Raw genomic sequence first — 25,491 nt, forward strand, 5'->3', positions numbered from 1 at the left:
ATAGTAAAGTGTAAAACATTTAATGCCCCACTTATTTTGTATATATTTATGCTGAGCAACCAAGCCATCAGCATGCTTGAGAATCCACTCGGTTCCCAAAGCTGGATGCCTCCGCAGCCCCAGTCCAGGTGCTAAGGGCCTGGACGATTGCTGGACGACACTGATCTCCAGTCCACATTAGTCTTGTGTGGTGTCAGTCAGGGGTGGAAGCAGAGCAGCAGCAGCACGAAGGGAAGGGAGGCAGGCAGGTGGGCTACACTGCTTTCCCTTGAATCTCTTTGCACTGAGCCCACTGCCCACTTTGAGGAATGGTCCTCTCCCCTCGGTTAATCCTTTATGGAAATAACCCTCATAGACCCATCCACAGGCATGTCTTTAGCTGATCCCAGATGCTACCAAGCTGACAATGGAGATCACCCATTGCATCTGACCACCAAAACAAGACCCCAGCCAAAAAGAGAGAGAGAGAGAGAGAGAGAGAGAGAGAGAGAGAGAGAGAGAGAGCATTGGGAATGGTCTACTGGAGAGGTAGCTCACTCCGTCAAATAGGAGGACCTTAATTTGATCCCAGCACCCCCAAAACAAAGCAAACAAAAAAGCCAGGCACAATAGGACATGACATGCTGGAAATCCCAGTGCTAGTGAGGCAGAGCAAAGGTTATTGGGGCTGTGGCCAGCCAGCCTAACCGAATTGGCAAGCCCTAGGTCCCTTTGAGAGACCCTACCTCAAAGACCAAGGTGACTTGTAGTGAGGTAGTCCTTCTGTAGCACTGACCACGCCCATTGGGGGGTGGAGCGATGGGCGGAGGTGACCTGAGGAAGGAGGTCGGAGGGGGCCAGGAAGGCGCTCTTTCTTTCTGGCGTGACTCGGACAGGAGAGGATCAGGTTGAATTTTCTGGTGTTCATCTGTCTAGGTTGTAAGTTATTTCTCCCTGAATAAACATCTATTCGGCCTATTTGTTTATCCTGATCCTTATTTACCGCAATATCTGGTGTCAGAAGTGGGATACGAACCCACGCCTCCATTCGGAGACCGCAATAGTGACTGATGAGGAAAGACATCCTCAGTAGACGTCTGTCCTCTAAGCCCATGTACAGACCTCCCTTTCCTACATATGCATACATATATAAAACTTTTTATTGAAAAAACTCTAACCAGTGAGCCATAATATTTTTGGTCCTTTTGAATCTATGTTAATGCTGATCCTGTGTCTTTGTGTTCTTGACTGAAAATGTGAGCATTAACCTTTATCCACAGAATACTTTTCCTAGCAAATATTTTGCCCCAGAAGGATTTTCATGGGATAATGATGATCCTTCGTGTACTAGTTGATTTTATGTGTCAATTTGACAAAAGCTAGTCACCAGAAGAAGGAATCTCAGTTGAGGAACTGCCTCCCTGAGATCCAACTGTAAGGACCCAAACCATGGTGGGTGGGGCCATCCCTGGGCTGGTGGTCCTAGGTTGCAGGCTGAGGGAGCCATGGGAAACAAGTCGGTAAGCAGCACCCTCCAAGGCCTCTGCATCAGCTCCTGCCTCCAGGATCCTGCCCTGTTCGAGTTTCTGTTGTGGCTTCCTTTAATATGAACAGCAATATGGAAGTGTGAGCCAAATAAACCCTTTCCTCCACAACTTTGTGGTCCTGGTGTTTTGTCACAGCAGTAAAAACCCTAAAACACTTCCTGAAGGGATCTGGAATCTCCCTTCCTCCTAGAACTAAGACTGAAGTACCTTGGAATGGTAAGTAGATAAGAAACTGTGGAGTTTGGTCAGTTGGTTGGTTTTTTATTTTTTTGTTTTGTTTTGTTTTTTTGTTTTGTTTTGTTTTGTTTTCTATATTCATTACCCATGCTTATGTGAGTGAGCCTTTTACTTGACAGTTACCACAGTTGGGAATTTTGGTTTGTTGTATTATATTTGTTATGTTTGAGAGATGAGGCAGGAATAGTTATAGACCTCAAATAACTGTCTTTCTGAACTTATAATTAATCAGACTCACGCTTTGTTGCCCATTTAATTACATTAAGCCTCTGACAGTCAAATTCCCCAACTTTCTATTCCATTATCGATCTGCTCTGACAGAATCCAGGATAATGGCAGTATCTTTCACTAATTCTATACTGTGCTGGTCAGACCCTCTGAGTTCTCTCTCTTTCCCAGGCATCCTCAGCTATTGCTTAAGACCTTAGCCTTAGTGGTATCATCCAAGCCTTCCTAGAAAAAAAATCAGACTATTTTTTCTCCAGATTTTTTTGCTCAGCATAGTTCTATTATTTGAGAATTTCACACAATGCACCCTGATCACACTCACTTCCCAGTCCTCCCCAGGTCCACCCTCCCACCCTTGGGCCCTCCCCAATAAAATAAAAGAATACACCAAGTCCAATTTGTGTTGCCCATATACTCATTGGAGCATATCAAACTCTGAGTGACCAGCCCCTTACAGAAAACAGAGGCAGGAGGATCTCTGTGAGTTCGAGGCCAGCCTGGTCTACACAGTGAGTTCCAGGACAGCCAGAGGCTGTTACACAGAGAAACCCTGTCTCATAATAATAATAATAATAATAATAATAACAACAACAACAACAACTGAGTCCTTCCCCAGCCTTACCCCACCCCCACTCCCAGAAATCTTAAACTGTGAAGAGCTACACTTCAGGATTCCAATTACAATGTTTAAGGTCTCTCTTCAGTGGCTTCCTGTCTAAACTGGGTTTTGTTGTTGGACTTTTTGGGGAGTGGGGCTAAGAAGGTTGTCACAGAAGCTTTCAACATCTCTCACCCTGTCATTCTGCCATCACTGATGCTACTACAAAAGATGCTTCCTCACCTGTATCAGCCAGCAGCAGCACAGGTTATAGACTTGCACATGGCTTCTAGCAACAGCAAGGACCATGGACATCAACATGGCCTCAGGCAGCACAGATCTGGAGTTTCTTTAGAGGAGCCATTGCTCAGAGCCAGGGAAATGATCCAACTGGGCAGGACTTGCCTGACCTCCAGGCTGTGCACAACACCCTGCCCCTCTACTCAGCAACAACATGCCACATCCCCACACCTGTCTCCACTGTTGTGTCTGTAATTCTGTCTCTTCCCACCTGGCATGTGACTCCATTCTGCCATCTTTCCCACCTCTCCATCGCACATTTCATTCACTGACATGGAATTGCAAAGTGCAGTATGTCACACAGTATATGTATATGTGTATGTGTATGTGCATATGTATATGTGTATGTATGTGCGTATGTATGTGTATGTGTATTATGTGTATGTGAATATGTATATGTATATGTGTATGTATGTGTATGTACATATGTATATGTGTATGTGTATATATGTTTATGTGCATATATATATATGTATATGCCCAAACAGCTTTACATGTAAATACTTATCACAATGAGCCATTGGTCTGGTTCAAGGTCTCTGGTTTCCAAAGTGCCATGAATACTGGACTATCACTGAGACTCATCTCAGACATCCTGTGCTTGCCCGGGGTCGGGGTGAGCAGGCCCAACCCCTTGAACCCCATTGGTCCTTGCCTCCTGGTGGACAGAGGACTGGCACTACTCAGCAGTGAGAGCTACAGCCACGCTGCTTCTCCTGTTTTCAACACGCACACACCCCTGAGTTTCTGACCCCTTTTTTTCAGTATTATGCCAGTAACTTCTGGAATCCCGTATGGATATTCTGTATCTTCTGTACAACATCACTACAGTCTCTCAGGACCTATGGCAGGCACCTTTGTGCGTTCAAAAGGTATAGCAGGATGAGTGCTCCCACAGTATGAGTGCTCCCACATCATCTTTTCATCCAACTCTTTGATCCAGCATATTCTCAAGATCTGCCCTCAGACATGTTTCTTGGGTTCCAGCCAACACCCTTAGACCAGAATCTTCAATCCATTCGGGGCATAACCATTCTCCTCGAGGAAAGACTGCTTCCCAATGGGGTGCACTAAGGCCTGACCCTGATTAGTAACTTGGAGTCCGTAAAAGCTAGCAGGAGTGGGTTTTGAGAAGAACAAGTGTCACTTCTGTCATACAACTTCCTTATGTTCTTTTTTTAATTAAATTTCACTACATTTAGGTGTATGTATGTAGGTATATATGCATGTACAATGGGCACATTTGTAAGACAACATAAAAAGTCAAGGGATTTTATTATTAAAAAGAGGTTTATAATTTTAAAATATAATTTTAATTAAAAATAAGTTAACATTCCAAAGCTTAAAAAGCAAAAACTAATGGTTTTCATTTTCCATTTTGAATGAAACACTGGCCTATATGTATTTGTTTAAAGCCTTTGATAATAACCTTAATTTTTTAGATAACCTACAAAAATTAAATTATGATAAACTAAAAATATTTACTTTCAGGGTTTTAATCCTATGAAGATAACACACATAACTCACTAGGAGAGAGAAAAAGCATACATATGCTGAGGCAGGATTACTAGACTATATTTTAAAAAGCACAGAAAGTGCTAAGTCATGAATTCTGACAAAAATATTTTCATTTCACCTGTTTCAATAAGCTAAGCAAAATTCAAAACGACGTATTTATACAATAAGAAAGTACATAGATTGAGAGGAAATAAACTTAAATAAATAAAAGATGCATCCTGATGGTGGCTTCAATTTCTCCAACAGACTTCAGGAAGGTTTTGTGCCTGGTGGCAGCAGAGCCTTTCCTTTCTGCTTAGCAGCTTTTTCCATTTTTATCTGTAAATTTAAAACATTTGTTGATTAAAATTTTAAATTATCCTAAATAAAGGCTGTACATACCTGTTAATCATACCTTATTTAGCATAGCCACACCAGAGTTAGTAACTGCTAAATATGCATGCCAAAATCTGATCAGTAAAGGGATGTGACTACATTCTTTAAATGATTGGCTTTAGCTTTTCAGAAGTCTGATAAAAAGGAATATATAAATGAATATTGCCTTGGATAAAAATACATTTTAAATATCACTGGAGTGTTTCTAAATGCTTAAAATCCTCATGGTACATCCAGCCTATTCGTGCTCCTGCAGTTACTAATTCAGCAGGGCCATCTGTGGAGCACCGGCACCATTAAAGGTGAGTTCCTACGATTCAAAAGTGGCGACCATAAGTGGCAGTTGTCTAACTATGAGAAAGGTGAACCTTTACATGGACAGGAGGAAGTCCCCATAACACAAGCACACTGATTCCTTAGTCATCCCCACTCAACGACAGCTTCCAGGTACAGCATCACTGCCTCAAACTTCCAAGGGGACAAACAAAATATAAAGGGCCCAAAAGTGGAAAGAGGACCTTTGAGTTTAAGTGTCAGAAATAATATCAAGAAACTGGGGGGGGGGGCAGTTAGTGGTGCACAACTTTAATTACAGCTCTTGGGAGGCAGAGGCAAGTAAATCTCTGTGAGTTTGAGGCCAGCATGGACTACAGAGTGAGTTCCAGGACAGCCAGGGCCACACAGAGAAACCCTGTCTCAAAAACAAAAAGAAAAGAAACCAAAGGGAACAGGGATACATATGATCAAAATAAATTATATACATATATAAAATTCTCAAAGAATAAGACATATACTTTTAAAAAGAAACCAGAAACAAGTCAGGAGGAAGGTTGCTCAGTGATGGAACACTTGACTGGCAAGTACCAAGACTTAGGTATGATTTCCAGCAGAAAAGAGGGGATGAGAAAGGCCAGGACAGAGCAGGGGCAGACAGAAGCAGGGGAAAGGGAAGGGAAGAAAAGGGGGGCAAGGAAGAGAAACTGTCTGGCACCTGGTAAAACCAGTTTATCCTATCTGTCAAATTGCAAGTGATAAATTACCAGTAATAAAATCCAGGTAACCTATCTTCCCCATTTTCTCCTTTCTCCTCTGGTTGGCAACCTCACTCAGGCACCATGCCCTCATTCTCACTCACACACTGTCATGGGGTCATTTGAAGGGCTCTAAAGAACACCCCATTCGAAGGCAGCATTATAGGACCTTTTCATTAGTGCTTTTAAGGGGTGGGGGAGAGAGGTTGTTTTGTTTGGGTTTTGGTTTGGTTTTTCAAGACAGAGTTTCTCTGTATAACCTAGGCTGTCCTGTCCTGGAACTCACTCTGTAGACTAGGCTTGCCAAGAACTCAAGAGATCCGCCTCCCAAACACTGGGATTAAAGGCTAGTTTTTGTTTGTTTTAATTATATAATGTCGCAGATTTCATATTGGCATTTACATATGCACTCTATTTATCCTGCCCATCCCCATCTCCCCTCCTGCTGGCCCCCATTTTCCCCTAGTATCTCCTCTGCTTTAATGTCACCTGTATTCATCCTCTTGTTCTCTTGTTTCAAATGGAAGAACATTTGAATCCTACCTCTTTCTTTCACCAAACACTTAGGACAGCTTTTCATTTGTTTTGTTTCTTTTAACCACAATACAGACCCTTCTCAGGATTATTCAAAAGTATAAATAAAATCAAATATATAGAGGGATATATTTAATAAGCACTTAGTAAGTTAGGTGTGGAGATTTGAATGCAAGTTCCCCAGTAGCCTGGGGCAATGGGATATATGGTCACCTGTTGGTGTCTGTTTGGGGACGATTAGGTAGGAGGTGTGGCCTTGCTTGTAGAGGTATGTTGCTGGGGATGGGCTTTAAGGTTTCAAAGGATTCACACCATTTTGAGTTTGCTCTTTCTGCCACCTGCTTGCAATTGGATGTGTAAGCTCTTAGCTGTTCCTGCCACCGTGCCCTCACTCCCCCATAATAGACACTAACCCTCTCTAGAACACTGAGCCCAATGGTGGCATATACCTACAATTCCAGTGCTTGGAAAAATGGAAGCAGGAGAAACAGAAATTCAAAGTCAGTCTTTCAAACATACTGAGTTTAATGTCACACTGAGGGCTACCTGTTCCCCCACCCCACCCCAAAAATCAATCTACAGATAAGTGGTCAACAAATGCTAGACTCTTTTTTCATCTCATTTAAGGCTAAGTGTTAGATTCTTAGTAATATGAGAAGAAGGTGGGGTGGAAGGGAGCAGAAAGTATGCCAAACAAAAGCAAAAGGCCACAGCAGCCATTGCTCATTTGAAATAGTATTTAACAAAGCCAGGCAAGGTGGCACACTGAACCACACACCCACACACACACACACACACACACACTAGAGGCTGAGGTAAAATGATGGTAAGTTCAAGGCATTAGCATGTAGTAATACCCTGCTCAAAAAAAAATTACACTTAAGAAAGAAAATTGTTATCAAATACCCAGATAGTGAGTGAGCTAAAAGGCAAGCCATCTCTTTCCCAGGCCCTGCCCTGCTTTTCTACATGTCCCAGCACAAAAAGCATCTTGCCCCTAGCAGACATTTGGTACTAGTTTCCTTAGTGAAACTCTCCTTTCTTGGGGAAAAGAGACCAAGAAGAGAAGAAAACAATTTAACCTGATACATAAAGTAAATCCTTACCAATAATCTCCAACAGCAGACATTAAACCATGTTAGCACAAAAGCTTCAACTGTCACAGCCAACTTCCACTAACCTTTAAGAATCCCCATACCAATGTTCCAAATAATTAGCAAAGGACAAAGGCAGTGCATAGCCTTGTTCTTGAACAAAGCCCTGCAACATCCAACACAGCCTCCTGCTGGTCCCTTCTGCTCAGTGGTTTTGAAGTAAAGGGCAAGTACTAACCAACTGCATGGTTCATGCCAGCTGGAGGGAAAGGGTTTCAATGTGAACATCTCACTTTTACATTCCATTAGCTACACTGCAAAGAATATAGAAAGTATCTCAGGAAATAATTCATCATGTGGGCTGGAAAGTTATGCAAGGAGATTTCCACAAATGCTTACCCTTTCCTGGTATCGTCTTTCAAAATAAGCCATATCATCCTCTTCAGGCTTCTTTACGGAAGAAATCTGAGTGCTTGGACCTACTATGTGAGAAAAAAATCCAAGTTGTGTATTTATAATATTGCATGCCCCCCCCCCCAAAGGAGATGGAGAAGAGGCAGAACTCCTTTACACCAAGTGATAATAATTTATTATTCAAACCAGAAATGCCCTAATGGTCCTCATATTAAACTCTTTCTTGGCAGGAATTCCATCACAAAACAAAAGTAATTTTCAGTGGTAAATAGTCTCCAAATATTCAACTGGCTCCTATTAAATAACACCACTTAGCTATTCCATATGGGTAACCAAGAGCTAGACACAGAGCTTATACCTAAATCCACGTCACTGAGATGCAGTGACGATGCAGGAAGAGTTTGCAGAAGCAAGAAGAGTTAAAACTGGAGGCCAACCTGAACTACCTGCATAGCAAGTTCCAGGCTAGCATAGGCTACAACACTGTGTCAAAAAGTAACAGAGGGACAACAGATTGTTGGACAGGTAAAGGTACTTGCCACCAACCAGACAAGTTGAATTCATAAGGGCCCACTCGTTGGAAGGAAAGCACCAATTTAAGCAAGTAGCCCTCTGACCTCCATATGCATACTTACCAACACACACACACACACACATTTTCCAACTATTAACTTATAGCATTGTTCATTATTGAGGTTGTCTATAGGCAACCATAGAAATGATACTGCTTTGAAAGTTCCAGAACTAAGACAGTTTTAGTCACTTTCATGCTGTTTATTTTGTAAAATTAACCAATAGCTGGTTTATATTCTGAAAGGAAATTAAAATTGTTTTTGTGTGTGTCGTGTGAGTGCTGGAGTTGAGCTGGACTCAATGCATGGCAGTACCTTCCTTGGAATTCAACTTTCCCTCCAAACTGAAACACTGCCTGCAGGAGGGAGGGGGAGGTCTTCCTCTATAGCCAGAGGGAAATAGTAGGTAAACAAAAGGTCACCAGTGGGGGGGGGGAGACAAGAATTCCCACGATTTTCCCAGCAATGAACAAAAGGGAATAAACAGCTGCTCTGGACAGAGACAGCCAAACTGTGGAAAGAGATCCCCGTGCCTGGACTGTGGAGCTCTGGGGTACAGCTTTCCCCCGGGTGGGGGTCATCCCTGTCCCTCTCTGGGGTACAGCTTTCCCCCGGGTGGGGGTCATCCCTGTCCCTCTCTGGGGTACAGCTTTCCCCCGGGTGGGGGTCATCCCTGTCCCTCTCTGGGGTACAGCTTTCCCCCGGGTGGGGGTCATCCCTGTCCCTCTCTGGGGTACAGCTTTCCCCCAGGTGGGGGTCATCCCTGTCCCTCTCTGGGGTACAGCTTTCCCCCGGGTGGGGGTCATCCCTGTCCCTCTCTGGGGTACAGCTTTCCCCCGGGTGGGGGTCATCCCTGTCCCTCTCTGGGGTACAGCTTTCCCCCGGGTGGGGGTCATCCCTGTCCCTCACCACGCTCCTGTTAGTAACCCTAGTAAATACTCATGGGTTCCCTAAATTGGACACAGTTGCAATCCTTACTCTGGCCTGTTGGCCTGGGAGGCAAATTAAAGTTCTATATTATTACTACATCCAGAAGTACTTCTTGCAACTTCATTACCATCTGTTAGTGTTTGTGGAGAAGAAGTAGACGGGGTTTGGAAGGCTCTTAAGAATGGGTGGTCCCTGGCGGAAACTGGAGAGTCCAAAACTTCAACTGAGGGTGCACCTGGAAACAGAAAATGAGTATGGAAAACAAAGCTCTATTCATAAAGATACAAGCAATTCATCATTCCTACTGTGAAGTCGATCAGAACATCAGCAGAGCTGTTAGGGAAACGTTCTGTGCATTTTAGCTGGCTACAGTAGCACACACCTATAATCCCATATTTACCAAGTGAGACATTAGACTAGTTTGAAGAGCACATTGAGAACCCAACTCAAAATAAATAAGTAAACAAACAGGAATTTTTATTTTAAATTATTTTTACTTTCTGTGTATGGATGTATGGATGTTTGCCTGAATGTATGTCTGTAATGTGTATGACTGGTGTCCAAGTGTTGGATACCCTGGAAACAGAGGTATAGACAGTTGTGATCTGCCATGTGGATTCTGGGAATCAAACCCAGGTCCTCTGCAAGAGCAACAAGTGCTCTTAACCACTCTGCCACCTCCCCAGGCCAAGGAATTTTCATTTTAAATTGTTATCTATTTAAAAATATTTTTGCATTTCTCAGAAACTCTTCCACCAAAGGAAAAATATTAGTAGGGGTCAAGATGAACTTCTAACCTACACAGAAACTCTGTCTCAAAAATAAAAAAAAAATAAAATAAAAAATGATTGATGTAGGAGAGCCCAGCCCACTGTGGGTAGTGTCCCCCTAGGCAAGTGGTCCTGGGTTGGTTATGTATTTGGAGGAGGATATTTTTGGTTTTGGTTTTGTAGTCTGGAACTCACTATGTACAGCAGGCTGGCCTCAAACTCACAGAGATGTCCCAACCTTTGCCTCCCCAGTGCTGGGATTAAAGGCATGCATCCTCCTACCCAAAGGTACTGGGTTGTATAAGGTAGATCAAGCAATGGGAAGCAAGCCAGTAAGCAGCATCCTTCCAGTCTCTGCTTCAGCATCTGCCTCCAGGTTCCTGTGTGGCCTCACTCAATGATAGATTATCATCTGTTACCCTTTCCTCCTCAGGTTGATGGGGGAGCAGTGTTTTATGACAGTCAACAGAAAGCAAACTATGAAAAATGAAAAAAATTCTTTCTTCGATGAACGAAGATACATACACCACCCCTAAACTACAAATTACAAAGACCAACTGCTAAAGGCATTAACTCTTGAAACCAAAAAGAAGGAATTTTGCCACAGAGAAATATATAAAGCCATCCTATCTCCCTCACAAACCACCTCCTTGGAAATGAACTTTCAATCTAACTGGATGACAAGCTAGCCTTACCTTCTATAGTGTATAGCACAGAAAAACTGCTCATGCTTCCAATCCCTGTCCCTGCCTACCTCCACCGCCCCCTCCTGTGACGGTGGGAGGCTCAGTCCAGCTGGGCCTCCCTTGTTGCATGGGTTCCTGGTTTCTGGCGTTGAGGGTTGGCCTCATGTGTAATCTCGTCTCCAGGTGGAGAGTCTCTGGTGCCCTCCCTGCAAGTGCAGATTCTACTAAGCTCCAGTGCTTGTCACTTCCCATGCAGAATCTTCCAGTGCTGGGGACCCACCTTCAGCTATGCTCTGGGGTCACCTTAGCCCCACTAGCATAGGCTGTGATGGCAGACAGCTCGGCTTTCTGCCCAGGACTCCTGAGATCTGGGAATTATGGACTGCTTCTACATCTCAAAAGAATCAAGTCCTGACCAGAGAGCACCATTATCTAGAATGCTACATGGCTCAGAGCAGAGGCCTCACAATCCCTACGTTCTCCACCTTTCCTTACCACCCACTTCCCTTGTGGTTTTCGGTGATTTAAATAAGAACGGCCAATAGGCTCATGTTTGAATGTGTCCCCAGTTGAAAATGTTTGGGAAACATTAGGAGGTGTGACCTTGTTGGAAGAAGTGTGTCACTGGGGATGGGCTTTGAGGTTTCAAAAGCCCATGCCATGCCCAGTTAGCTCTCTGCCTCCTAGTTGTGACTCAAGATGTGAGCTCTCAGCTATTCCTACAGCCATGCCCTCACTCCCCCATCATGGACTCTAACCCTCTGGAACCATAAGCTCAAATTAAACACTCTCTCTTATAAGTTGCCTAGGAAACAGTGTCTTATCCCAGCAACAGGAAAGTAAGATGAAAGGAAGGGTTTCTGTCTTTACACTGCAGCAACTTGAGGGATAAATGTTAGAAAGGCCAGGATGCCAGGTCACCACCGCTATCTAGCGCCACAGTAAAACTACTAATAAAAGGATTTGGGAGAACTGGGAAAGGCAAAAATAGCATTTTTTGCAAACTGTACTGAAAATCTACCTAAAACTCCCAAGATTGAGGTCCCACATGATAAAAGGATTCCAAAAAGTTGTCTGGGCTCCACATGCACATGTGCCTACACATACATACATGCAATGCATAAGTATAATTTTTAAAGCTTTTAAAGATTAAATAGAAATAATAAGAATTGTGTGGGCCTTCTAGAAAAGTAACTTTAGGATGCCACTTGTCTGCACAGAAGGGCACAGATAAATGAAGATAGAATATTATAAATTATATGTTCTTTCTGTATCAATCTACATATTCCATATGTTATTAATTGAAATATTACATTGTTTTCATTTAAGAAATTAGGCCAAATTTCTGAAAAGTTCTAAAAAATAGGTCAGAAATATTCTGAAGTAGTAAAATGAAATCATAAGCTAATTCATTTATTTACTCTGAGCCTCCAATAATAAAAATAATATGGTGGCTATACAGACAGACAAAGAACACTCACCCTGGCCAGGAACTCAACCTTTCGGGGTCAGGGGTCCTGGGAGGCTAGGGGATATGTCTGTCTATTAGTCTGCTTGACTGTCTTGTCTGTCTGTCTGTCTGAAAAAAAATGTTCTCTTTCTGATCCAGCAGTGGACATCTGTATCAGTATATAGGTCAATAGCACCTCAGTGGACGCACTAAAGGGGTCAGACCTGGAGAATTTGGGGGACACCTCGAATTCTCATCTGGGCAGGGATCCAGCCAAGGGCTGGATTAACCTGTCATCTGAGAGTGAAGACTTGGTCGAATACCGAGTCTCCCTACTGGGGAGGCCACCTCCCGTCTGTACTGTGTTTGGCATTATAGACCTTCCCGTGGAAACAGGGGAGTCAGGCAGTCTGAATCTGAGAGAACCTACAGTATGTAAATCTCTGTGTTGGGCCCTCTAACTGTGACGTTTATTTATATGATGTATTTTTCCATTGTCTCTCCCCTACAGACTCTACCCCAGACAAATATTAACATAGGACAGCAAAAAATTAACATAAGACAGACTCCTTCCTCCCCTGTGTAAAATCATAAAATTTCCTGCCTCATCGGCTCCCAGACCGGAAAATTACAGCCCAGTGGCAAAGCAGAGCACCAGGGTGAACAGCACCCAGCCCCTGCCTCCCCTCCGCAGGTGGCAGCGGCTGCACAGGGGCTGCAGCACAAGCGATGCAGGTATGGAGCGGGAGGATGACTTGGGTAAAGGTTTTTATGTCAACTAAAAAATTAAGACTAACAAAATAGATGATCTATATATATATAATGGCTATTATATATATATAATAGCCCAGGACCCCTGACCCCGAAAGGTTGAGTTCCTGGCCAGGGTGAGTGTTCTATGTCTGTCTGTATAGCCACCATATTATTTTTATTATTGGAGGCTCAGAGTAAATAAATGAATTAGCTTATGATTTCATTTTACTACTTCAGAATATTTCTGACCTATATTTTAGAACTTTTCAGAAATTTGGCCTAATTTCTTAAATGAAAACAATGTAATATTTCAATTAATAGCATATGGAATATGCAGATTGATACAGAAAGAACATATAATTTATAATATTCTATGCAGAAGTGGTACATTCTGAAACAAAAAAAGACAAAATATGACAAAACAGTGGACGTAAGAGACAGGACAAATGGGCTGCAAATTCAGAGGTCCACAAAACACATCAAAGCAGAACAGAAAACATCAGAAGGAGCTTCAAATGCTAAAAGTATAACTCTACTTCTCTGGGCAATAAAAGATAAAAGAAAGGATTAACCAGACTCCCCCTAATAATAAATAATAATAATAACAGGAGAGCGGGTAAACCCCAACAAGAGTCAACAGTTGAGATGATGGAGGGTGCAAAGAGGCTCACGATTTAAAAAATAAATAAGTAAATATGTACCTGTTAAAAAGTTCTGTGTTTTCTGGTATAAATGTCAGTTTTGTTGCAATCATAATGCTAAAACAAGAATGATTTAAATATTTTTGCTGTCTAATGCTAACAGCAGTCAGTCATTTATGGATATAGCTCAAAATTTATCTCTCAGCTCTGGCCATTATATTAGATAAAGCTATTTTGTGATTAAATCTGTTAAAAACTAAAACTAAAAGGTTAAAACTAGTAACACTGAGAATTGATAACATAAAATTAACAGTCATCCAGGTGATAATAGTTTTAAAAACATACAGGGTACTTTATTTTTGATATTAAAGAAAGATAAGTTAGTAGCCATCCTTATAAATAAACTGTTGGTTATAATCAAGCTAAGTACTAATGATTTATAACAGGGATAAACCTTATTCAGTTGCCTGTATATGTTTTCAAAGGTTAAGCTTAAAACAAGTAACTAAAAACAAAGTTGTCTATTCAGATCTACCTAGGCAGACTTCTAATACTACAGAGATCTGTGGAATATGGCATTTAAAATGTTAACTACAAAGCTTATAATATCAAACAGAGAATCCCAGTACCTGACAGTGACCTAAGGTCTCTAAAGAAGATTATGGGGCACCACGGATTGTCACAACACTGACCAGTGAGCAAGATGCTCAAATGTGATGCCTGCTGCCAGGCAGGACCCGGCTTAGACTGTGGACAAGCTGCAGGGTACTGGAAAATTGAATGCATCATCTTTGCCTAGACAAAATAAGGTCAGTCTTTTCCATGTCCCTCTTCCACAGAAAGAGAGAGAAAAAAAAAAAAACCCTCTCACTTTATGGACCTGGCGAAGATTTACTTCTGCCCCCAACACTTTAGAGACTTGGTTGTGGCTAACTGTATATGTACTGGTCCCTGTCATTTTTTAATAGATTCAAAAGTTACATAAAATGTATCCTTCTCAGATCTCTGATAGTATTGATGTCTGGGCTAGCCATAACTTTGTCAGCTTGGCAGTATCAGGCTGCCTTAATATGGCTCGTAAATAAAAATCTAAAAGTATAAAGACATATAAGTCTTAAAGATATAAAATAATTTAAAATATAAATTCAGATCTTAACATTTAATAAAGTTCTGATAAGCTAATAGAGTGGTAACTACCTGCTATCGGTCACAAGCTCAAGGTTTTATAATTTATTTTGGTTTTCATCTAACTATGATTTTCATCAGGCCTAAGGCACCACTGTCCAATCTATACCTGGCTCTCTCTAGACAGAAGAAAAAAATGTACAAGCTTCTAACCCAAACCTGTAGTTTTTGCTAGGACTCAAAGGTATAAATACATTCCTGCTGTTTTACAGATACCCAATATCTACTTTTTCTACAATATGGATTTCAGTACAGATCAGTAATGATAATGTATCTAAAACATTTATGTCCTTTTATATAATAAAGTTCATACAGGTTTCAGAGGATCAAAAGTCATAAACTTGGATCCCCTTCTCACAGGTCAAAAGGACTCCAGGTAAGTACTGCTTTTGTTATCTCACCTGTCTGTTCCTGAGGATGGAACTTTCTCCCTGGTCTTGGGACTCCTGTCCTTCTTGATCACTAAAACTTTGGGCCTAAGAGAGGCCAGCCTGGTCTACAAAGCAAGTTCCAGGACAGCCAGAGTTGTTTCTCAGAGAAACCTCGTCTTAAAAAACCAAAATAAAGAAAAGGTAAGGTTTCATTACTGTTAGTACACCTTGTGCCAAGCTCACACTTCAAATACTTTCACTTACCAATGCCACTGTCATCTAAGCGCATGTAGCCTTCTGCCAATGAGCTGAAACCAGTTAAACCTCCCATTGCTGCATACGGAACATCCTGTCCTACTGGTTTTCCCTGAGCCAACCTTTCTTGTCGTGTTTCCACCACTGTCTCATGGGCATATGCCGGCTGGCCACAGGCACAGGTGAAGCAGCTGTGGAACCCTGAACACTTGGAGCCTGAGTTGGGACACAAAGGGTAAAATGTTAAGATGAGATGCTAAGCTGCCCACCCTACGACATTTATCTTAGCCAAAGCCCGCCAAGGGTAGGTCTTCTGGCCCTGCATCTCTTATCCCCAGCCACTGCTATTCTTACAGAAGCTGAGGGGTTAAGGAGGTACACACTGAAGGAGAAAATGTTTCAAAAACCAACGGGGCCCAAAGGACACTGAGGTAAAAACTGGAGTGCCAGAGATGACAAACACTCTCCTCACAAGCTACATTAAAGCTGAGCACTGTGGTGAACTCCTGGAAGCTAAGCACTCTGAAGGCTGAGACAGGAAGATCACAACTCTGAGGCCAGACTAGTGCACACAGCAAAGCCCTGCCTCTAAAACATGAAACAAATAAAGGCTGGAGAGATGGTTCTGTGGTTAACAGCACACACTGTTCTTGTAGAAGAGCTGGGTTCGGTTCTCCACAACTACAGGATGGATCTCAACTGTCTGTAACTCCAATTCCAGGCAATCTAATGCCCTCATCTGGCTTTTGCCAGCACCAAGTACATACACACAATTGTCAGAAAATGTTTCTATGGTTGAGCATCCTTTATCCAGAATGCTCAAAGTGAGAGATGCTTCAGATCTGTTTTTGGATTTGGTACTGCCACAAATTGAGTTTACTGACTGAGCACCCATAATCAGAAAATCTGAAATGTTTGTCAGGCTGTTGCGTCTTTTTTACTTATAAAATCCCTCTTTTAAAAGTCTGTTAAGAATTAATCTAGATCTATAGGTGTGGATCTGTGGTAGAAAGCTTACGTAGCATTCATAAGACCTAACAATCCCCGACAACAGCCCCACAGCAAAAAGGAACCAGGTTGATTAAACTCTCATTGAAAACATTTTTATCACTTTTTTAAGTTTACTTACTTTATTTTTATATGTATGAGTGCTTTGCCGGAAAGTATGAGTGTGCACAATGTGTGTGCCTAAAAATGGTTGTAAGTCACATGTAGGTGCCAGAACTGACCTAGGTCCTCTAAAACACATTAATTTTTCACTGTAGAGTCATCTCTCCTATTACTGACAACTTTTAATCAGAGCTGGAGAGATTGGTAGCTCTTCTAGAGAACCGTTTAATTCCCAGCACCCACATGGCAGCTCAGAACCATCTATAACTCCAGTCCCAGGGATCTGCCACTCTCTTCTGGCCTCCACATACACCAAGTACACATGTGGTGCTCAGACATGCATGTAGACAAAGCACCCATACACATTAAACTAAACTTTAAAAACTTTTACTAAGGTGATGTCTAGTAATTCTTTAAAATCTATCCCTATTACTTAAACTATGTAAATTCTATGACACTGAAGTTTATTATTATAAATCATACCAAGAACTGAGTATCCATCCATTGAATTTTACTTTGTGGCTAAATAGTTGCAAACATTCAGTTAAGAATTTAATAAAGAAGCTAAGACAGTCTGCACCTGTGTAGAAGATGGAACTTACAGGCATTGCATGCAAAGCCAAGTGCAGCACTGTGCTGGTCAGCAAAGTGTTTGCACCTGCAGCGAATAGGCTGGGTGCCATTCAGAGGGACATAGTGGTAAGCCTTGCACCGGCATCCAGGCACTCGGCAAGGCAGGTCAATGGGGCGCTGCTGTGGAATCGTTTCAAAGTCAGTTTTATGCTGTTTATACCTTTAAAAAATAGAAACACAATTTGGATATTGTCAAACATTACAATTACTGTTTACTAGACACACTCGTAATTATCTTAATTCTGTTTTTATCTTTTATTATTTGTATTAATAAGGTAAAAGTAACTGCTCCCGCATTCAGCATTGCTATCAGCTTTGGTCAGTAGTCTTCACTTTTTCAGACTTTAATTTTTGGTTATTTAAGAGGTTTCACAACCATATAAAAAAGTACAATTCCCTTCAAATACTCATCATCGCAGTTCTTTAGTCTGCATGCATATCCTCAATGTACGAAGAAGCTTCTTTTATGGGGACTGAATGGAAATCAAACCCAAGGCATCATGTATGCTCATCAGATGCTCCACTACTAAAATATAAGCAGCCATACAAAACAGCTCTTTATAAAAACTGCTTTCTAGCAAGTGTAGTGGTACGCGTAATCTCAACATTCAGAAGATTGAGGCAGGAGGATCATGAGTTTGATTCCAGCCTGGGCTATACAACAAGACCCTGTCACAAAATTAAGGTGTGAAGGAAGCAGCTCTGAGGGTAAAGGTATTTGCTGCCAAAACTAGTGACCTTATTTTGATACGTAGAAGCTACATATGGTGGGAGGAGGAAACCACTCCTGTGTGTTTCCTCTCTCTCACACACACATACACACACACACACACACACACACACACACACACACATATATATGCATACACACACAGAGAGACATGCACATACATACACAATAAAATTATAAGGCTTGCACTTGCCTATTACAATAAGGCAGTGAGTATCCTAGCACACCAAGAAAACTAAAGAGGACCTGTGCGATGCCTCAGTAGGTAAAGGAACTTGCTGCCAAGCCTAATTTCCTGAGTTTGATCTTCTGGACCCACTGATCTCCATGCATGTATACATACATACATATACACATACATAATGAATGAATAAATATAAATGTAAGGTTTTTAAAAAGAATGGTTTTCATCGAAGTCCATCACCTAAATTTAATAAAATTTTAATATTGTTTACCTAACTATAATTTAATTTTAACTTTCAAGATCAAAATGAATTAACAGAATTGATAAAATACTTTTAAGTTGTATGTTTTTTATTTTCACATATATATAAAATAATAAAATAAATCTTTCAATTTTTTAAAAAGGAAGTCTTACAAAACAACCAATTCCATTTGATGTTTCAAGAAACTTTAAAAATTCCATTCTCTCACCCTAGAAATTCATTTTGGAAAATGAATTATTTATTCTAAGTAAATAATTCTACATATGGATAAGGACTTGACATAAAGGCAGTTTAGCAATAGTACATGTACTTATGTATAAATAGGCATATTTATAAGCATAAGGAAATGGACAAATGCATTACCAGAAAACAGTCTTTTTTATCTAAAGAGAGTGAACCTTCATAGAATCACAATACTAAGTATAAAATATTTAAAAGTTGGATTGCTGAAAGCCAAGGGAAGGACAGGAATTGGAGTTCCCACTCCTGCAACCCGCCTTTCTGCCTGGCACCCCCCCTGAGTCTCACTCACAGCTTCAAGAACAACAGTGAACACTGAACAAGCTAGTACATGGAGAATTTATCAAAAACCTGCCTTGAGATTACTAATAGCCACATGCATATATATGTCCTGTGATTCAATCGTGACAAAACAGGGCTATGTTTGATGCATGCACAGAATGTACAACTAAATGAACAATGCAAAGAGAGAATTATACACAAAAATGGAACATGCTAACGGCAGAGGGCTCTGGGTAGTGAGTGCTCTACTTTTCTATACATTCCCCCATTTTCCTTAATAACCATGTTTCATTTTATAAACAGAAAAACATACATTGGATAGGAATTTCATTAAGTGATGACTACCACAGAGAAATATCTTCACTGTAGTTGGGTTGGATTTTGAAGGTCATTTGCAGGCTGCACAAATTCCACGTAGAAACTGGCATTAGATATTCACAAGCATAAATTATAAGGTTACTACAAATTTGCCCAACCCCTTCAGTTTTGACAGATATCAACATGCACCCATCATCCTCCAGTCCTCCACAGTGCTTTTAGTTATAGTTTCTAGGTAGGTTTGAAGCCAATCTATACACATTACTCATCCTAGCAACTGTCTAACAACTTCTGTCAAACTGCAACTCTGTAAATAGCAACTAGACAAAGAGTCTTTCAGAAGGAGCCTCACAAGTTGCTATTGAAGCAGGGCGGTTCCCCACAATGGATTCCTTAGAACGAAAACTTAACCCTGGTCCCTAAGAATAAGTACTGGTTAGGTAGTTTTTTTCCTTTTGTACTTTTTACAAAGCAATTTGGTCGTCCTGGTATTTACAACTGTAAGATGATAGAAAAATCAGAAGGAATGCATGGGCAGAACAATACAAACAACACACAGTATGACTGGCCCTTGCATCTCTTCTCTTGGTGATGTTCTTGAACACAGCCATTTGAGGTTAAAAGAATATGTATTTTTTTTTGTTTGTTCAAGGTATGGGGCCAACTATGATGGTTATACCTGTCATCCCAGCACCCAGGAGTCAGAAGCATGAGTTTGAGGCTACTTGGGATTACACAGCAAGTTCCAGGCAAGCCTGGGTTATATAATGGGACCTTCTCACAAAGAACTGAGCAAACAAATATAGAAGAAAAACACCAACTCTGAGGATGTGAAGAGTAATTCATAACCCTGAGGAGGCATGGGTCTATTGGTGGATGAGTAGCCTGACCAGCATAGGTCAGTGTGACCACCCAGTTCCTACCTGTCTAATAATGGGGCCAGTAGATGCTACCTTCACCACACAGAAAGACCCCTGGAAAAACATTATCCTCTGCTTTCCCAATGGCAAGACAAGAGCTGCTCATGGTGATAGACTCTGTAATGAGTTTTAACACAGTATGAAAGTTTATTATATGCTTAAAAACCTTTACATAGTTCTAGTGTATTAATGACAACATCAAATGTTTCTTAACCATCACACTGTTATTTATAGGAGGAAGATATGTTTTTTGCTACAGACTTCATTTTCTAGCCATCAGAAAATAAGCCATAAAGTGGGCTGCAGAGATGGCTCAGACTGCAGAGATAGCTCAACGGTTACACGTGCACACTGTTCTTGCAGAGTCTGGTCCCCTGCACCCATCTCAGGTGGCTCACAACCATTTGTAACCCATCTCCAGGCAGATCTGATGCCTCTGGCTTCACAGTCACCTGTACTAGCATGCACATAGCCTCCCAGAGACACACACATATACATAATTAAAACTAATTTTTTTAAAAGTAAATGATACAATATCTTACCTATGTGTACAAAAACACAGTGTCTCTGGGCCAACAAGTTTACAGTCCATTCCTGTTGGTGACCGCCAGCTCACAAATAACCTGTTCTGTAAACGCATGGGTAAGACTTTTTTCTTGTACTCTTCATACTCTTCAGGAGTAAAAAGTTTCCCTCCATCGTCCTCACCAACAATTCTACAACAACAACAAGTATTGCTTTTAATCCTTGAGTATTTTCCAGCCCCAAAATACTGAAGTCTAAGATTAAATTATTCTTATACATTTAATGAAAAGTGGCTTTGACTTTGGATTTTTACTTTCAACACAAATACATAGCCAAATTGCAAACAGTAACAATAAAACTTTTGCTTCTGGTAGAGTTCAGGCTGTGCCACCCCTCCCCCAAATTTGGCAAACACCCTCTTGGGCAAAAAGCCAAAGCAGGGATGCCACTCCCACCATCCCGAATATTCTTCCCGGAAACGGGTCCTACCCCTCATTCCAGAAGGGGCCTCCCTCTACCTACATACTTGTCTCTGAAGACACAAGAGCACAGTGACAAACTGGACAAACAGGCCTTGCTAAGTTCCCCAGTTCACTGCCATTATGCTGTCCTTAAGTCCTATTTCTCTCTGGCTGTCCACCATTCCACAAACTTAAACATAACGGTACAGGATTTCCTGTGCATTTATTTCCTTTCATCCATACCACAACATAAAACTGGACTATCCCTCATCAATTTCCCTCATCAATCTTCCTTTTACTTTAGGTACTTTAGCCATGAACCCAGTGATGTCTGAGGAAAAAAACAAAAATCTTTTCTCCATTCTCTTCCCATATAAGAAGATTGTAGCTAACCATTTGTAAACATAACTTTGCTGATGGTGGTGGTCTGACTGAGAAATGTCACCCATAGGTCCTTGTATCTGAATACTTGGTCCCCAGAGGGTGGCATTGTTTGGTGACATCATGGGACCTTCAGGAGGTGCAGCCATGCTGTCAGAAGTGCATTGTTCAACAACAGTTCTGAGAGATTATAGCTTTTTCACTTCCTGCTCTCTCTCTCTCTCTCTCTCTCTCTCTCTCTCTCTCTCTCTCTCTCTCTCTCTCTCTCTCTGCTTCCTATGTACAGACAAAAAAAAAATGATCAGCCATCTTCCTGCTCTTGCTGCCATGCTGCCATGCCATGCCAAGCCATGCCATTCCTGCTGCGATGGACTCTATCCCTCTGGAACCGTAAACCAAAACAAATCCTTCCTTCTTAACTTTCTTTTGACCATGGAATTTTATCAGAGCAACAGGTTTATCACTGGATTATCACAGGAGCTGAAGGTCATGTGAGCTCCGAAAACAAGCTCTGATTTACACAAGCTCAAACTCAGGGTAAGTACGGGTGATCAGATGTTTGGACATTTCATAGGATTCCAAAATTTTATGAAAAAGTATCAGCCTGCACTATTTCTATGGGGGAAAACTGCCTTGCTGGAAGAAAAAAATACATTTAAAAATTTTTTTAAAGTTGTTCAAAGTAGAAGGAATTTCTCCTTGAAAATATCTCCCTTTAACTTCTGTTTCTAAATAAATTTATTTTTACTTATTTTACATCCTGGCTGAAGTGTTGTTTATAAAATGCTTATATGATTTTGTTTTTGTACATATATACTTTTTCATGTTTTGAAATACCTGGTTGCAGTAGAAAATAAAACCCAATGCAATGGAGACTGTGTGCTGGCTAGTTTCACATCAACTTAACACAAACTAGAGTCATATGGAAACAGAAAATCTCAATTGAAAAAATTCCCCAGACTAGAAAGACCAAGCTCACTGGGCAGTGCCACTCCTGGGCAATGCCTAGGGTGCTATAAAAAAAAAAAAAAAAAAAACAGGCTGAGCCATCAGGGAAATGCAAATCAAGGCAACTCTGAGATACCAACTTACTCCTGTCAGAATGGCTAGAATCAGAAACACCAATGACAGTTTATGCTGGAGAGGCTGTGGAGAGAGGGGAACACTTCTCCACTGCTGGTGAGAGTGCAAATGTGAATAGCCATTTTGGAGATCGGTATGGCAGTTTCTCAGGAAAATGGGAATCAGTCTACAACAGGATTCAGCAATTCCACTCTTAGGCATATAACCAAAAGATCCACATCCATGCAACAAAGATATCTGTTCAACTAGGTTCATAGCAGCATTATTTGTAATAGCTAGAACCTGGAAACAACCTAGATGCCCCTCAACTGAAGAATGGATGGAGAAAAATGTGGTTCATTTACACAATGGAATACTACTCAGCTGGAAAAAAAAAAAAAAACCAATGGAATCTTGAAATTCGAAGGCAAATGGATGGAACTAGAAGAAACTATCCTGAGTGAAGTAACCCGTCACAAAAGAAAAAGAAAAAACATGGTATTTACTCACTCATATATGGATTTTAGAAATAGAGCAAAGAATCACCAGCCTACAATTCACACTACCAGAGAAGCTAGGAAACAAGGAAGACTCTAAGAGAGACATACATGGTCCCTCACAGAAGGGGAAAGAGACAAGAACTCCTGAGCAAATTGGGAGGGGGAGGCAATGAGTAGAGAGGGAGTTAGGAGAAAGAGAAGGAGAGGAGAGGAAGGGAGAGGAGAACATGAGTGAGCAGGAAGATTGAGTCGGGAAAGGAACAGAGGAGAGCAAGAAAAGAGGGAGCCATTATAGGTTTGAAGAAAAATCTTGCACTAGGGAAATGTCCAGAGACCTACAAGGATGACCCCAACTAATAATCTGAAAATAGTGAAAAGGCTACCTTAAATTCCCTTCCCTGAAAATGAGATTGATGACTACCTTATATGTCATCCTAGAGCCTTTATCCAGTAACTGATGGAAGCGGAAGCAGACACCCACAGCTAAACACTGAGCCAAACTCCTGGAATCCAGTTGCAGAGAGGGAGGAGTGATGAGCAAAGGGGTCAAGACCAGGCTGGAGAAACCCATGGACAGCTGACCTGAACAAGAGGGAGCTCATGGACCCCAGACTGATAGCTGGGAAACCAGAATAGGGCCAACCCAGATGCCCTGAAGGTGGATCTTGGTAACGAGGTCTGGGGACCTCTGACAGTGGAACTAGAATATATCCCTGGTGCATGAAAGGACTTTGCGAACACATTCCCTCCCCATGGAGGGTTACTCTCTTAGCCTAGTCCCTACCCCAAATGACTTGACAGATTTTGATGATCTCTCCTGGAAGGCATCACCCTCCCTGGGAAGTGGATGTGGGATGGAAAGGGGGGAATGGGAGGGAAAGGGAACTGGGATCAATATGTAAAATAAGAAAAAATATAAAATAAATATTAAAAAGCAGGCTGAGGAAGCCACGAGCTGCAAAGCACTGTGCCTCATTATTAGTTCCTGCCCTGACTTCCCTGGATGATGGACTACAAGTTGTAAGATAAAATTAACCCTTTCCTCCTCAAGTTGCTTTCTATCATGGTGTTTTATCACAAGTATAGAAATCTAAGGCAGACAGACTGATCAGGCTGTTACATCTCACATTTCCTGTTCAAAATCTTCAGAAAGTTCCAAGCATTAACCAAAATTACACTAATGGGGCAGGATGCTGGGAAACCCAACCTCCTAGGTGCCCCCAAGTGACTTGGGGTATGATTCATACATTTGGCCTTCCCATTTCACACACATCCTGCCAAGTCTTCTATAAACCCCATTTTCCCAGTTTCCCAACCATCAAAAAGAAACCTTTCTTAGGAGATGGGGACTTGGAGGCAGATGTTTTAGCCTTTGTGCATCCTAGAGCCAAAGCAGCAAGCAACTGTGCCCCCTGCTTCAGGAGAGAAGTCTCCAAAACCAAGTCCTAAGACCATCTCCCTGGGCTGGGGAGTGCATTCATCAGTTGTCGTTTTACCCATCACTGAATTAAATGTAAACTGACGTATACTAACTTTTCTAGGTCCCAAGTGCTCAATATGTAATTCTTGGATTGTCACTTAGAGAAACAAAACAGGGTCCACTATAAAAGTAGTTAATCATCCCTCTTGTCAGGTGAGACTCAAGTGGTCTCGGAAGAGACTCATTATAGAACCGTGTGTCCGCATATTTAATTACAGAAGATGAAATGGGAAATTAATCCAGGCCTCCTGAACAGTCCAAGAATCAACTCCCAGAGTCCTAGTGTGCTCTCCTGCCAGGTCCCTGCACACCCCACCGTGCTCCGACGACGAGAGACCCAGCCGGGAACCGGAGTCGCCTCAGGAGCAGAGTTAAGGCCTCACCTCCGGTACTCCAGGTACTCGTCTACCGCCGCCGCGCCGCCGGGAGGCAACGTCAGCCGCTCCATGGCCGCAGGAAGAGAAAGGAGCCCTCGCCTCGAGCCCTGAGCCCGCCCTGCAGCTGCCAAGCAGGATCCACCCGACCTGTGCGCGCGAACACCTGCCTTGCTGCCTGAAACAGTTCGGCCCCGCCCAGACAAGCACGCCCCGCCCCTCGTGGCCACGCCCCGCCCTCGCCTCAGGCCCCCTCCTCTGCCCCCAGGCGCGCTTACTCCCTCCCTCGTCCCCCCTAAGCTCCGCCCACTTGGCACCGCCCTCTTCCCTCAGCTCCTCCCCTAGTTCCCTCGCCCTAGCCCCCTGGGCTCCGCCCCACTTAGCTCCACCCTCACACTCTCCAGAGCTGCACCCTTTCCTAGAGCCACGCCCTCCCTCGTGCCACGCCCCATTGTGACCGGCCCCGCCCTGCTGCCCCGCCTCTGTACTGACCCGGCCCAACCTCTCCACCAACCCTCGTGATTGCGCAGTTGCTCACGAGTCTTCTTGGAGCTCCTCTTT

General features: G+C 42.2%; 1 protein-coding gene across 4 annotated transcripts; it reads right to left on the reverse strand.

Annotated features, from left to right (window-relative positions):
- Positions 1-4,486: 4,486 nt before the first annotated feature.
- On the reverse strand, positions 4,487-25,083 carry Fam221a (family with sequence similarity 221 member A). 4 transcript variants are annotated; one of them, XM_051203071.1, is made up of 7 exons: positions 24,940-25,083; positions 20,690-20,863; positions 17,181-17,371; positions 15,478-15,684; positions 9,485-9,592; positions 7,841-7,920; positions 4,490-4,725 (listed from the first exon to the last, which is right to left on the reverse strand). In XM_051203071.1, exons 1-7 carry the CDS (start codon positions 25,002-25,004, stop codon positions 4,657-4,659), a joined length of 894 nt encoding a protein of 297 aa, XP_051059028.1. In that variant the 5' UTR covers positions 25,005-25,083; the 3' UTR covers positions 4,490-4,656. The 4 variants fall into 4 exon arrangements, with proteins under 4 accessions (XP_051059030.1, XP_051059028.1, XP_051059027.1 ...); XM_051203070.1 differs by having other exon boundaries at positions 4,605-4,725; positions 7,841-7,923; XM_051203072.1 differs by lacking the exon at positions 4,490-4,725 and adding an exon at positions 7,706-7,755 and having other exon boundaries at positions 7,841-7,923.
- Positions 25,084-25,491: the final 408 nt, after the last annotated feature.

This window comes from Phodopus roborovskii, unplaced genomic scaffold, assembly GCF_943737965.1.
Source record: "Phodopus roborovskii unplaced genomic scaffold, PHOROB, whole genome shotgun sequence".
In the NCBI taxonomy this organism is placed as follows: Eukaryota; Metazoa; Chordata; class Mammalia; order Rodentia; family Cricetidae; genus Phodopus; species Phodopus roborovskii.